This window comes from Spodoptera frugiperda, chromosome 25 (assembly GCF_023101765.2).
Source record: "Spodoptera frugiperda isolate SF20-4 chromosome 25, AGI-APGP_CSIRO_Sfru_2.0, whole genome shotgun sequence".
NCBI classification, from domain to species: Eukaryota; Metazoa; Arthropoda; class Insecta; order Lepidoptera; family Noctuidae; genus Spodoptera; species Spodoptera frugiperda.
The window spans coordinates 21,225,141-21,238,890 of record NC_064236.1 but is presented as its reverse complement, the minus strand read 5'-3'; the positions used below and the strand labels follow the sequence as shown (position 1 = coordinate 21,238,890).

General features: G+C 35.3%; 1 protein-coding gene and 1 long non-coding RNA gene across 2 annotated transcripts in view; both read right to left on the bottom strand.

The window, feature by feature from the left end:
* The window catches only part of LOC118267376 (uncharacterized), a 35,716-nt gene extending 30,116 nt beyond the window's left edge, over nt 1–5,600 (bottom strand). The window contains exon 1 of the mRNA XM_035581296.2: nt 5,495–5,600. Coding sequence (XP_035437189.2) covers nt 5,495–5,506 — 12 coding nt within the window. The 5' untranslated portion in view covers nt 5,507–5,600. The remainder of the gene's footprint in view (nt 1–5,494) is intronic.
* A 6,001-nt stretch (nt 5,601–11,601) lies between these two features.
* The window catches only part of LOC126912444 (uncharacterized), a 113,460-nt gene continuing 111,311 nt past the window's right edge, over nt 11,602–13,750 (bottom strand). Inside the window, exon 2 of the long non-coding RNA XR_007707164.1 lies at nt 11,602–11,778. This is a non-coding gene — a long non-coding RNA (uncharacterized LOC126912444). The remainder of the gene's footprint in view (nt 11,779–13,750) is intronic.

Sequence of the window (13,750 nt, the reverse complement as noted above, 5' to 3'; positions counted from 1 at the left end):
TAACACTACTACCTCACATATAAGCAACATAACACTACTACCTCACATATAAGCAACATAACACTACTACCCTCAGTACACAACACACTATCTTACCTAACACTAGACACACACTGCAGGATTTTTATTTTATTTTAGTTTGTTTCATATTCTCTTTTTTTCTTTCCCTTTTGTTTAATTTCTGTATAATGAAATTGCTTTGCTGTGGAGGAGCGGTTCTTCCCAACACAGGCATCTATTTGCTTAAAGGGAAGCTCCAAACACTTTTTATGTAAACCTGATAAAGTAATAAATATTTTTGTATTGTATAAATTGTGGCTTAAACGTTTCAAGAATGCGAAGACATATGTTGGAAATTGCAGAAGTGCGAGATCTTGTACGAATAAATTATTGTTTTTTTTAAAAAAAAAGCGTTTTAATTTGAAAACCCCAACTTTTTTAATCAATTCCTTCACTAGCTCCTTATTTATACTTCGTGTTATTATATTCATTATATACATCTAAATGTGGGCCTTGGACCGAAATGGGTATGGCTGGTGAGCATTCACCTGAAACTCATAGACATAAATAAACATGGTAAATATCCCATCTTAAGTTCTAATATTAGTGTTAGTGACCATGTCAGTTTAAAAACTTATAAAGTGCGCGTAGTTTGTTTTGCTAACAAACAGTTTTAGTATTTGTTGAACAACATCGCGTACGATGTATTTATTGAATTTAATAAAAAAACTATTATACCAGAAGAATTAGAACCTTGGTATACACATTTAAAGAGCATCAGTAGTGTTCCTGAAGATGGTGAAGTGGAGGATCTAGATTTTTGTGATTGAATGTGTACTGTGTTTTTTGTTAATTTATTTTCCCAATTTTAGTATAAATTACTTTTGTATGTTAACAATAAAAGGTGATTCTGTTAATTATAACATACATTTAGTATTTTTCTTTTCCTCAAACTCAGTAATTAGTTCAAGCAAAAACTAATAACTTTAAAGAATTTGGTTATTGTGGCCTTAAATACAAAATTATTTCTACTTTGTGGCCATTTGGGCTTTCAAATCAGAAATAAATGAATTTGAATTTAAAAAAAAAATTGAATTCAAATATTTATAACTAAGCCATGGACAAATAAATTACTCTGTGATGTACAGTATTTAAAATATTGAATATTTGAGACACTGATAGTCTGATACCGTTGGCAGCTCTGATGTGTCAAACTTCACTTCGAAGCAACATTATTTTTAGTTGAGGGTGAAATTGTTAAGATCTTAACAAAAAGGCTAAGGCGAGCGGGTGAGGATTTGGTTTTTATTTTTTAAATCTTTGCTTATTGTTTGGATGTTTATGTTAATACTACATGAAGAATATATTGTATAAGTGAAACTAAATTTATTTTGTCACCATATGTTTCTGAAGTGAGGTTATTAGAATGTGGCCACTAATGGAGATTAAATTATGAATTTCTCCATCTTTGGCCACATGTCTGGCCAAAACTGGTGTATATAGATACCCCACTTCTGGCCATTTATCGTAATTTATTTACTTTATCGCGGCTTTTTTTCCTTGGCTTTACATATCAACAAATACATATTTTTTTCATTTTCAGAGATGCAATAAAATGCCTTCACACAAAGGGGAGGTCAGTTTACTTTGTAAATTTTACCAACGTCATATAAATGTTGATCTCTTTATTTGTAAGTTAAATTCAAGTGAAGTAATAATATTTCATATTTTCAAACTAAATAAAAACCATTGTTTGTAAAATGTCCAATTTAATTAATAAATTTTGATTATTACTTTTATTGTATTTTTGATGGCCAGAACTGGCACACCGACCGTGGCCAGAAATGCGCCTCGTGCAGGCGTACGCCTGTACGTCCAAGACGGCGTCTGTTACCGGCGTCTCCGAAACTTTGAGGACCTCAGTTTCTCTACATTATGGATACTGGTAGACACAGGCATTGAGAAATTCTCTATGCCTGTGTCTACAGGTCCCACAGCGGAGATTTGGAGACGACCAGATTAGCGCAACACCTTGTGGAGGCAGAGGATGCTGCTCGGCAGAGGTACCCTTCGGCCTAGTTGGTGTTACTGGGGGACTTTAACGCCCATCACCAGGAGTGGCTGTTCCCATACCAGTGCACTGATCATGCTGGGAGGGAGATGCGTAAGCTTGCGCTAACGCTTGGCCTGACCCAGCTGGTCCACGAGGCCACAAGGGTGCCTGATGTCGACACGCAACTGCCAATTGCTTAGACCTTCTGCTGATAACTGATCCAGACAGCTATTAAATGTCAGTTTCATCACCCCTGGGTAACTCTGACCACTGTCTGGTGAAATCTGTATCCACACACTCCCCGCCAGATGGTAGTCCCAGAGGATATCGGCGGCTGTGGCGGTACAAGTCAGCAGATTGGGATGGCATGCGATCTTTTTTTTTAGAGAAAGCGAACTTGCTTCTCTGTTTGCGGAGTCTTCACGTCTTGATACTGGTGGCGCTATGCCTTCTTCTCTCCATAGCGTTTGCGAGACAAAAATTTCGAAAATTCGCATACGACAGAAAGAGGTATACAATATTATAAAAAACATTTTTATTTAAATTAAAACGTGTACGTATTAAAACCAAATTCATATTAAAATCTGTACACATTACATTAATAAATCTTTTTGTTCCTCGTGTATGCTTATTAAGAAACGCAGATGGACGCGATAACAACAGGAAATAGGCGTTGGGTTTTTTTAATTCTTTTTATTCTCTATTTTTTATCTGCAAGTGTATTAGAATAAAGGTTAAATAACCAAGGGTCCTATTTTCATTGCATAATTTTGATTATTTTACATTTCTTGTACATTGATAAAATTGAGTGGGACAGGATCTGGCATTGTCATTTTTGCAAAAATAAAGAAGTAATCGTGACAATACGGTTTAAGCCAAATCCAACTTTCGGCGCTACAGGATACTCTGAATCTACTGCGGGTAACGTAACGTATGTTCGCGGTTCTACAGAACAACGTGTATGGATAAAACTGAAAAATTAAGAATATTTTTTCTACGTATTTTTCCAGGATAAAAAATATCCTATTTTATGCCCAGGATAATAAGGTATAATTATACCAAGTTTCGAACCGTTAGTTTTCACGTGATGCCTGAACATACAGACAGACAGAAAGACAGACAAAAAAAAATAATCACATATTTGGCTTTGATATTGATCCAGTAACACCACCTGCAATTTATTTTTTCAATATGTATTTTCTAATTGCAAATATTGAAAAATTGTGATTTTTTCGGTAAAAATAATTCACAAATGATTTTTTATCTCACCAAAACATTATCAAACATTTGAAAAAAGTAATGAATTAGTTAGCCAAGGTTATTAGCTACCGTTTGTCGTTTTTTTTTTTTGTTTCTACGACGCATACAACCTTTGATATCAAAAAAAGTAAAAAAAATATTAAAATAGTCATAAATTTTTAGGGGGAGGGGATTCGACCCCTTCGACCCCCGACTTTTGTTGATAAAATTAGATGTAGAACTCAGCCTTAACGGGTTAGAAGTCTCACCCCGATAATTGAGGAGTATGATCTAGTGCTTTTCGTTCTTGTTTCATATAATGTAAAGATCGATTTAAATCTGCATTTTAATGAGGATTAATAGCGAACACAATAAAAACACTTCGAAAATAACTTAGTTTTTTTTAATCAATATTTAATGCACAAATGTATTTATTGTTAGTAACAATTTATGAGATTGAGAAAAGCACTGTGGACACTTTTGTAAATATTTCACGGCGAAAAAGACAAGACTCTCGTAGGGTTTAGTCAGCTTTTGCGTAAGCGACACCCTCAAAAATAACAGTGTTTTCCTACTGTATATTTTAACATTTGTAATCTTTTTAATCATACTTTGGGACAAACACACACGGAAACAGTATTGGTAAACTCCTACTCAAAATTGTAATAAATTCTCTATAAGCAAACCTTTTTATACCGTGGTTGTGGGTGTTCGAATAGAAAGTGTCAAGGGTTTAACAGATCATCAATAGATGGTACCGTATGTTTACTTCCCGTATTAAGTTACTGTTTTGGATTTGGATCAACTTTGTGTTGGTCAGTATTGGCCCTAACATTGTTCCATAATAATAAAATGCTTAAAATAATAAAATTGTTTACCTCGTTTCTTATCTGACTTGCCGAATCATGGGTGGCTTTTATTAATTTGTAACACTAAAGCGACGGTGTCCCTACGACTCAGTTCACAAATAAGTTGGTGGGTCTGTACATAAATATGTATTGTATGTTAAATCTATTGTCAAAATATATATCAATCGATTTGAATTGAGATCATTTATTTACTTTTCTCCAAATGCCACACTTTTAAAATCTTTTTCAAATCTTATAAAATATTATTTTCTAGTTACAAAGTAATTATATATTTTTAGTAAATAAGTTTTGACATGCCGATAATAAGGTTTTCCAGTTATCGAAATCTTGCTTAGATCTAAACATATTACTGGTTAGATCTGCAGACAGAAGCTTTAAAAGCTTGATACTAACTGACAAGTTAACAGAACATCACAAATTCTGCATCAAAATTGAATTTCTCATTCAAAATGGAAGCCTTACAAGGAAGACCAATATATTCTAGGAATATTCTAGATCTCAACCTAGAAATAGATTTCCACGAACATATCGTCATATGTAGCCTCCTACTGCCTAAGTATAATTAACAAGTGCAAATATATATAGTGTGGCTTACTGGCTTGGCTCCGTCTACTAAGATACAACTTCACTTATAATACTGGCTTAGATTGCATTATAAAACCTACCTACCTCAATAGATAATTCAATAGTTCAACCACATAGATTAAAACAGTCGCCAAAGCTTGCTACAACACTACTAACCTTAAAAACAATTCCAAACTTGTAATTTAGAAAACTTAATAAAACGTTTTAGTAATATTTAAACTCAATTAATTACTGCCGCGGTGGTGGCATTGATTTTTAACCTTGATCGTATTTATATTATTAAAATATAATTATGACTACATAGTATAAAACAAAGTCGTTTTCTCTGTCCCTATGTCCATTTGTATGCTTATGCTTTGTATGATTAAAATCTTTAAAACTACGCAACGAATTTAGATGCCGTTTTTTTAATAGATATAGTGATTCAAGAGATTATTATGTATAATACATGCATAATATATCACAATTGTTAAACTGGGAGGGTCGCTAGTTTACAGTGTTTGTAATATATAAATATTTATTATTTATTTTATTTTCAGCCATGGTCGTCCCACTGCAGGGCAAAGGCCATAATATAAAATATAAAGTAAAAAAAAAAAACAATCCTGTTATAAAACATTGTTATTAATAAATAAAGCACGAAAACTATTTTATTTTGAAAACATTTGGAAATCGAACTTCGCAGCAACTTCGTCTAAAAGTATTTAAAAATCGCTATAAAAATATATAAGTATTTAAATGTACTCACCACAGTCTTCATATCGGCTACTTTTGTTTGGATAAACAGAATGTAAGTGAACACGTCTGGTCGCGGCGGACACCTCCGCCAGAGTAAAGTTCGCAGCCTACCTCGCCGACGGACAGCCAGGAATTACAGGCGAGGGGCGCAAGCAGAGGGTGGCGCAACCCGACACTCTTCTCCCCGAGCCCTGCATGTTCAGTGTGACATATTTTAAAAATAGAATTATGTACACTTTGATTACATTAAAATCTGAGAACATTTTTCTAGCTGCATGTGAAAATGTTAAAGGAATCCTTCTTCTACTATACTCTGATGTTGTGTAGTTTTACTACGTTTTTTAATTCGATTTCTGAAATTACAAATCACAGGTTAGGTCGATCTCAGGAGACTTTTTTTTCGTGTCGGGCTGGTTAAACCCTCTTTAAAATAGTAAAAACTTAACAAAATATATTTATGTACAGTTTGGTGTCTAATCCATGTGGTACAAGGTTAATATATTATGAATAAGTCTACTGTAAGTATAAAAAAAATCTTATACCTACCCTAAAATCCTGATAGCTCCGGATTGACCCAACTTCCTATTTAATGAAATAAAGATTTTTAAATGTTTGAGAAGAAGGTTCAAATGAAACAAGTTATTGAGATTACATAACAAATAGTTAATTTTCATAGTAATAAAATAATGTTAGTTATTAACAATCGTTTTGCAACAATAAAGAAGAATGTTCTCTCCCTCTCAGTTGCTTGCTAAATAGCTTTCATCGTTCAACCACGCGCGAACATAATTATCTCCGGCTATTGCTAATTGTCATTCCCGCTTTGAGAAAGACTCGTACTCGCGTAAGAGAGAGTGCCGCTCTTGGTCAGCCGAAAACCGTGTTTAACGTTCCTCGTTGATTTCTTAGGCGCGCAAAGCCGCAGTCAGAATTGATGAATGTCATCCGCAAATAATACCATTTGAGGTTCATTCTGGAATAAATGCGACAAGTCATTTATATATATGTATACAAAAAATAGGAATGGACTTAGTAGCGATCCCTGCCGTACACCCATAGATACGTTAGCCCCTTTGGTAATCCGCTAGGCATTCAGCAGCTCCAGGTCAGAATCAACCCTATTGGGCCCCATCAGTGGTGGTCTAAGGGCTCTTTGAGGCGCGCACGAAACGCAACGCGCCGTACGCACGGGTCTGGTTCTGGTCTGCATTTTAAAATATGTCAGTAGTGTAGTTAGAAATTAAGTTAATTATTAATTGACTACCTCGTTGGTGGAGTGAACATAAGTACGACTGCCTAGCAAGGAATCTCGGGTTCTGTTCCCGGGTGGGGCAAAGAATTAGTGAAGAAGAAGTGTTAAAAATTTTCTCAGTGGCAATGTGCAGCTCTGGATAAATGGCGTGATAATAGATTTTATTAGTAAGATACGCGTGTATGAGCTATACTTTATATCTAACCCGTTTAGCCAGCGACTTCATCTGTTCTATCACGGTGGCTAGTTTGGTTTTATTAAGCAAGGATATATTAGTGCACAAAATGTGTGTGCACAGGTGTACTCTCTATTCCTTGAATCTTATAATCCGGTAAAACGGCAGACGGACACGTCCGGCGCTGTATCTACCGCCGCTCGTGCTTTCCAAAATATAGACAATGGAACATGGGTGCACTTTCTTAACTCCGGGCTGATAGTGATAATTTGAATTACAATAATTTTACAAACTACTTATTTTTTATTGATTTACTTATAGAATTACTTGAAATAACGTTTTATTTTTAATTTCATATTAAAACCTATTTCTAGTTTTTTAGTTCACGAAAGTTCGCAATAAATAGAATTGTAGTATGCAATAAATAGAATTCAACAACACATACATCCATACATACTTACATACATTTCAAGTTAAATAAATCTTGTGAAAAGTGTAGGTCGACCTGTAACGCATTGTGTAATATGATTACAAAATTGTAATAAAACACTTTTAGTGTTGTTTTGTATTAACATAATATATTTAACAATTTTACCTAATTATGTAGATTAGGTACATCACCTTTGATCGCGGTCATCTAATCTATACATATATAGGGTGACTTTGAATTCGACGTATTCCAGCGCACTATCGAACTACTGTGCGGCAATACCTCGGTTCCCACGCGTCTTATTGACAGGGAAATCTTACTCCATGGCACGCACGGTGTCCAGAATCTAACGCCGGTTGATTTTCACATAAAATACCTTGTTTATGCAGACGGAATTGGCCGTCTATCGAAATTCTTCTCCGAAACACATTTAAAGATAGTGACGAAATAAAACGCATATGCAGTTCAAGAGTGACCGTCATAGAGATAAAGAAGGGTGTTCGGGTATGTATGCGTCGTAGGAAAGGTCAATTTGAACAAAATTTTGCAAATAAAGATGTTTTTCAAATTGCCCTTTTCTCTTTACATTCTACTTATCATCAAGTTCTCTATCGTTAAGTATCTAATTCGTTTTTGAGAATTTTGTAAATAATTTAACGTTTCTGGGTAGCTAATAAACCAAGGAAGTTTTTCTAATAGATTGTAGGCTTACTCATATTTTTTGAAATAAATCCAGGTTTCTATTGAACAATTTAGTGACACAAATAAAATTTGATAAGAACTTACTTTTGATTTTAAATCGAATGATATTTCTGACTATATTAGTATTAATAAATGATTACTGATGTAATGGCAACTGATGAAAACTAAAACAATTGAAATCAAACCAGTATTTTTTTATTTATTGATGTTTTTCTAGTCCATTTGGGATTTTTTTACCATAACCAAAAATGTTGAATATCTCAGAAACTAGCCACTTTCGGACCAAGGACCTCAGGGCTAATTTTGTCCGTCACCCTGTATATACAGGGTGTCCCTGAAATCGACGTCCAACGGGCACTAGATGATCAGCAAGGTTCCAACTGTTATCAGAAAAATATAAAAAAAAATCTAAGTCTTACAGTTTTTAAATTACAGTGACTTATGTGTTATTCACGAAAAAGTACACCCTGTGCCAGTCTTTTGACTCTTGTTGCTACAAATCTTTATTTTTTCGTCTGTAGTCTTCCTTACATTATCCTGAATAGTGCTCCAGTAATATGGAATCATAAATTCTTAGCCAACTGCTTTAGATTGGAAAACATTGTTAGTTTTAGAGGAACCAAATACTCTGAATAAATTTTTCACCTTACTTTAAGTGACTGTACTGAATAAATTATGTATTGCGCTAGTAGTGGCAAATTTCACCAAAGTTGGCGCATTTAATAAGGATTCTAAAATGGTATAGCACTTTGCACATTATTTTTTAAATTCGACACAAAAAAAGATTTTTCAACGAAACTCGGTTTCGATGAATTTATTTGAACTTACTAATATTTCTTCTAGTGTACTCAAATCATACGTTATAACCTCGTATGCACTAGACAACACTTTGCACGCGATTTGTTATCATCATGTTGATAATCAGCGAGGATCTCTTGTCAAACAATATTGTCTGTCTACTCATGATTTCGCTTGCAGCTTTCGTTGGCAATATTAATAGACTTACTAGAGGAACTGATGTTGTGTATCATGTTTCACTAAATAAATAATATTGAATGATTGCAATATGATGTTCATAGTGCATCAAACACATTATCAAATGTGTAGTAAAATCAAAAGGAACGGACGCAGCAGATTCATGTACACAGCATATCGACGCGGTAGTGGTACGGTGTACATGAGCCCTTACGCACAATTACTCGTCATAACCCAGTCAAAAAAAAAAAAAAAAGAATTGGGTGAATCCTCCAAATAAGTTACGTGTTCATGCCTTGTGATCAAATGCGGGATGAAGCATCAAATATTCTTTAGTTTGTCGAGAAAGAGTTATTTGCACCGTTGCAAGGAATTGCAGGTAAAGCAAAAAATAATTTAAAAAATAAATAATCAACACGGCGCAAAAAAGCCAGTGCTCAGCTAAAATGCCGAAGCCCGGGTACGATGGTTCGAGATGCACAACACCAGTTCTTGTAGCGATAATATTGCCGACGAATGCTGCAAGCGAAATCACGGGTAAACAGACAATGTTGTTTGACAAGAGATCCTCGCTGATTTTCAACATGATGATAACAAATAGCGTGCAAAGTACTGTCTAGTGCATACGAGGTTATAACGTATGATTTGAGTACACTAGAAGAATTTTTAGTAAGTTCAAATAAATTCATCGAAACGGAGTTTCGTTGAAAAATCTTTTTTTGTGTCGAATTTAAGAAATAATGTGCAAAGTGCTATACCATTTTAGAATCCTTATTTAATGCGCCAACTTTGGTGAAATTTGCCACTACTAGCGCCATACATAATTTATTCAGTACAGTCACTTAAAGTAAGGTGAAAATTTTATTCAGAGTATTTGGTTCCTCTAAAACTAACAATGTTTTCCAATCTAAAGCAGTTGGCTAAGAATTTATGATTCCGTATTACTGGAGCACTATTTAGCATAATGTAAGGAAGACTGCAGACGAAAAAATAAAGATTTGTAGCAACAAGAGTCAAAAGACTGGCACAGGGTGTACTTTTTCGTGGATAACACATAAGTCACTAATTTAAAAACTGTAAGACTTAGAATATTTATCAATTTTTCTGATAACATTTGGAACCTTGCCGATCATTTGGTGCCTGTTGGACGTCGACTTCAGGGACACCCTGTATATCTAAGTATTTTAGCAGTATAAAATTAGTATCACGAAGTGGTTTGATATTGGATTTGGACGCAACAATAAATGGCGCGAGATTATTATACCACACGTTTATCACTTTTAAACAGCGTGGAATGGAAATTAAATGTTGTTTCTTTTCTCAATTTTTCGATTCAGTTTACTGTTAGGGCGTTAAACTAAAACAACACATTGCCCTTTTAACTCTGTTTTAAAGTAAAGGAAAAACAAACAGTTATAAGATATGAATAACCTTTGAAGAATTATAATACAAATCAGCTTGTTACACTTACCATTTAATCAGTTTGCATTGTCAATGCATCTAATCAAAAGATGCAATTACATAATTACATCAAAAAACATCAATAGGATAGATATATTAGGTCAGTACGTGTTAATGAAAAACCAATTTAATTATAAGAGCATGAAGGTATAAAGTTAAAAATGAGGTGTGCCGATAGGGGTGCATTAAATGGGGTGAGCGAGTGAGTCATCAAAATGAATCACGTGTAACTCGAATTTTTGTTCGTAGAACTTAGAATACGGTTTTTTCGTATTATGTTAGTCATTAATTTCGTTGGTTATCATTGTCATGACATGTTACCGATTACTTATTTAATTATTCTAGCTGAATATTACACACTGTCATATGCTAACTGCATAGTATACAAGTACCATTCCTATTCTTCTAGCGGATGTCTTATTCACGCTACACACTTTTTTTAAAGGGGGGAAAATCCTCCAACGCCTTCTCCCGCCTTGGGCGAGGTGAGAGGGGGTGTCAGACTCTTACTGACTAAACACCACCCCGTTCCTACTCTACCCTTCGAGCCGGATCCCCGGTAAACCTACTAGGTAGTCCGCAGCTCCGGATCAGGCATCAGCCCTACTGGGCCCATCTGTGGTGGCCTGATGGCTTTTTGAAGAGCGCGCGGACCGCGACCCGCCGCACGCACGGGTCTGGATCCGGTCGGGCGGCGAGCCACCCTTGCTCGCCGCTCGCATGCTACATACTTACCTTACTATTTAACTATGCAGTTTTGACAGTTTAATTGTAAGGTGTGTAGTGTGCATTAAGAATCGACTGATGGTCGAAATTAATAATCAAAAATCTCTAAATTAAGATCGTACGGTATTCAAACATTAAGCTGTACAAAGTTTCCGTCAAAAACCGAGATCAATATTTTGAAATAAGATCGATAGTTAATTTTGTCCGTGTGAGACTATATTATATTTGACGGAGACCGAGCTAATTATTGGTGCTCTTATATACCAGGGCCCTTTTAAACTGTAGTCTTCAACAGGAGCGAATTATGGTCCATGTCACAATGTGATGAGTAAATGTAAAACATAGGTTTATGTGAAATAATTTTGCATACCCAGTTTTTTTTCTCTGAGACATGCCGATAATCGAGCAGACGTATTACCTGATGGTAAGCAATCGCCGCCGCCCATGGACACTTGAAACACCAGAGGCTTTACAAGTGCGTTACCGGCTTTTTGGGAGTTAAGAATTTAAGGGTTGTTGTTCGGGAATGGGGATGGGGAAGATTGGGAAGGGGGGAATTGGGCATCCGGTAACCTCACTCACACAACGAAACACAACGCAAGCGTTGTTTCACGTCGGTTTTCTGTGAGACCGTGGTATTAAAGTTTCCTTGAAGAACGAAGCGCGATGTTGTATGGTAATCTATATAAGTATATAGATTATCTTATAACATTCTTTGTTTGCACTAAACTCCAGAACTACTGATTCGAATTGAACAATCTTTTTTGTATTGGATAGTTCTCGAAAATAGCTGTAGTACATCACGCTACAAGCAGTAGGAATAGAGCAGCGGGTGAAACCGCGAGCTAGTTTTCTTATTTACACAGCATAAAGTTATTTTCGATATATTACATACAAAATAAATAATCGAAAGTGTGACCAAAACAGAAAGTTAACATAACGTGTCAACTACTCGATGCATTCCAATCGTGACCTCTTTTGTTGAGCTTGTAGGACAGAGTACAAATATTTCCTTAATTTTTGATAACAAACAAAACTACGTTTAATAAAAAAAAGTAATTTATAAAACTAAAAAACCCGACTGCGTTTCATTGATTGAATCAGTCGGGACCCATTCTAGAAAGCCAGACGTATGTGCCTTGTGCCGTCACTAAGTCTTCATAATGAGTCCCGAATGCTTCAATTTTACGATGACTTTCTTGTTTTAGGGTTTTTTCATTTTCATATTATAAAGAAACGCAGTCGGGTTATTTAGTTTTTTAAAGTACTTTCTTTATTTTATTTTCATTTAGTTTTATTATTTTTATATTTTGTTATATTATCTAGTGTCACTCTCACAGTAAATACGAATCTAACGACACCTCTCAAGCCAAAATTCATCAAGCCGCTTAGGCTGCAGAGCGTGCCAATCAATAAAATTATAAATACATATTCTCGAAAAACATAACCCTCCTTATGGCGCGGTCGGGTAAAAAAACTGACTTCCAAAAACTAAAAATCCTAAACTAAAATCCTTAAACTAAAAACCAAAAAATAACTATCATTGTACTGCTGGCTGCACGGTTGGTGCGGTGGCTGGGCAACTGGCTGCCGCGCAACGCAACTCTTTGTGTGATCCACAAATTGTTGTTTCGGGTCTGGGTGTGATGTGCATGTGAACTTGTATGTTTGTAAACGCACCCACGACACAGGAGAAAATCCTAATGTAAGGCAACGTTTTTTTTAAAAACAAAAACAAACTGCTTGAATCTACCCACTGATAGTTTAGAAGTCGGTGCCACAAGTACTAAACAAAATTATATTAAAAACCTAAGCAGATACATATTATTATACAATGTAGGTATAGGTAGTATCGGTAAGTTATATTTTGTTATGAGGTTTTAATATTTTTTACCCGACTGCGCCAGAAGGAGGGTTATGTTTTTAAGATCTTTATTGTGTGAGTATGAGGCCTTGGTGCGATCAAGATGAACCCCACACCCCTATAGTACAGGAGGTCGCGCTATATTTCAGCAAGTAATTTACCGCTGGAAAATTATACCAACAAAAGTTTTCCCTTAGTATACAACGTGTAACAAAATACCCAAATACATCAAGAAGCCCTGATGAATACAGGTTGAATAGAATCTCTACACAAAGTTTCAGCTCAAAATACGTTTAAAAAAAAATAGTACCAAATACTTGGTATCGCATAGTTCTTGATTTCAAATCATAAAAACGTGTCACAACACTGCAGGGATCATTTGCTAATATTACGAAACATTTCTTCTGTCAATCTGATCGCCTAGTACTCGTACCTATCTACCTAATTTTGATTCGCGTGGCGGCACGATTTGAAAAATTCATAACTTGGTACCATGAAAACATCAGTTTAAAAAACCCTTCCCCTATCGTTTGTTATGTTATCTAGAAACCGTGCAATTGGTATGTATACCCCCTTTTTGTTACACGTTGTATAAGTGATCTAAGCGTCAGCCACTCAAGTAGCGCTGGAGCTAAAGATGATAGCAGGTGAAAGTTGTTAAAAAAAAATATAGCTACAAGT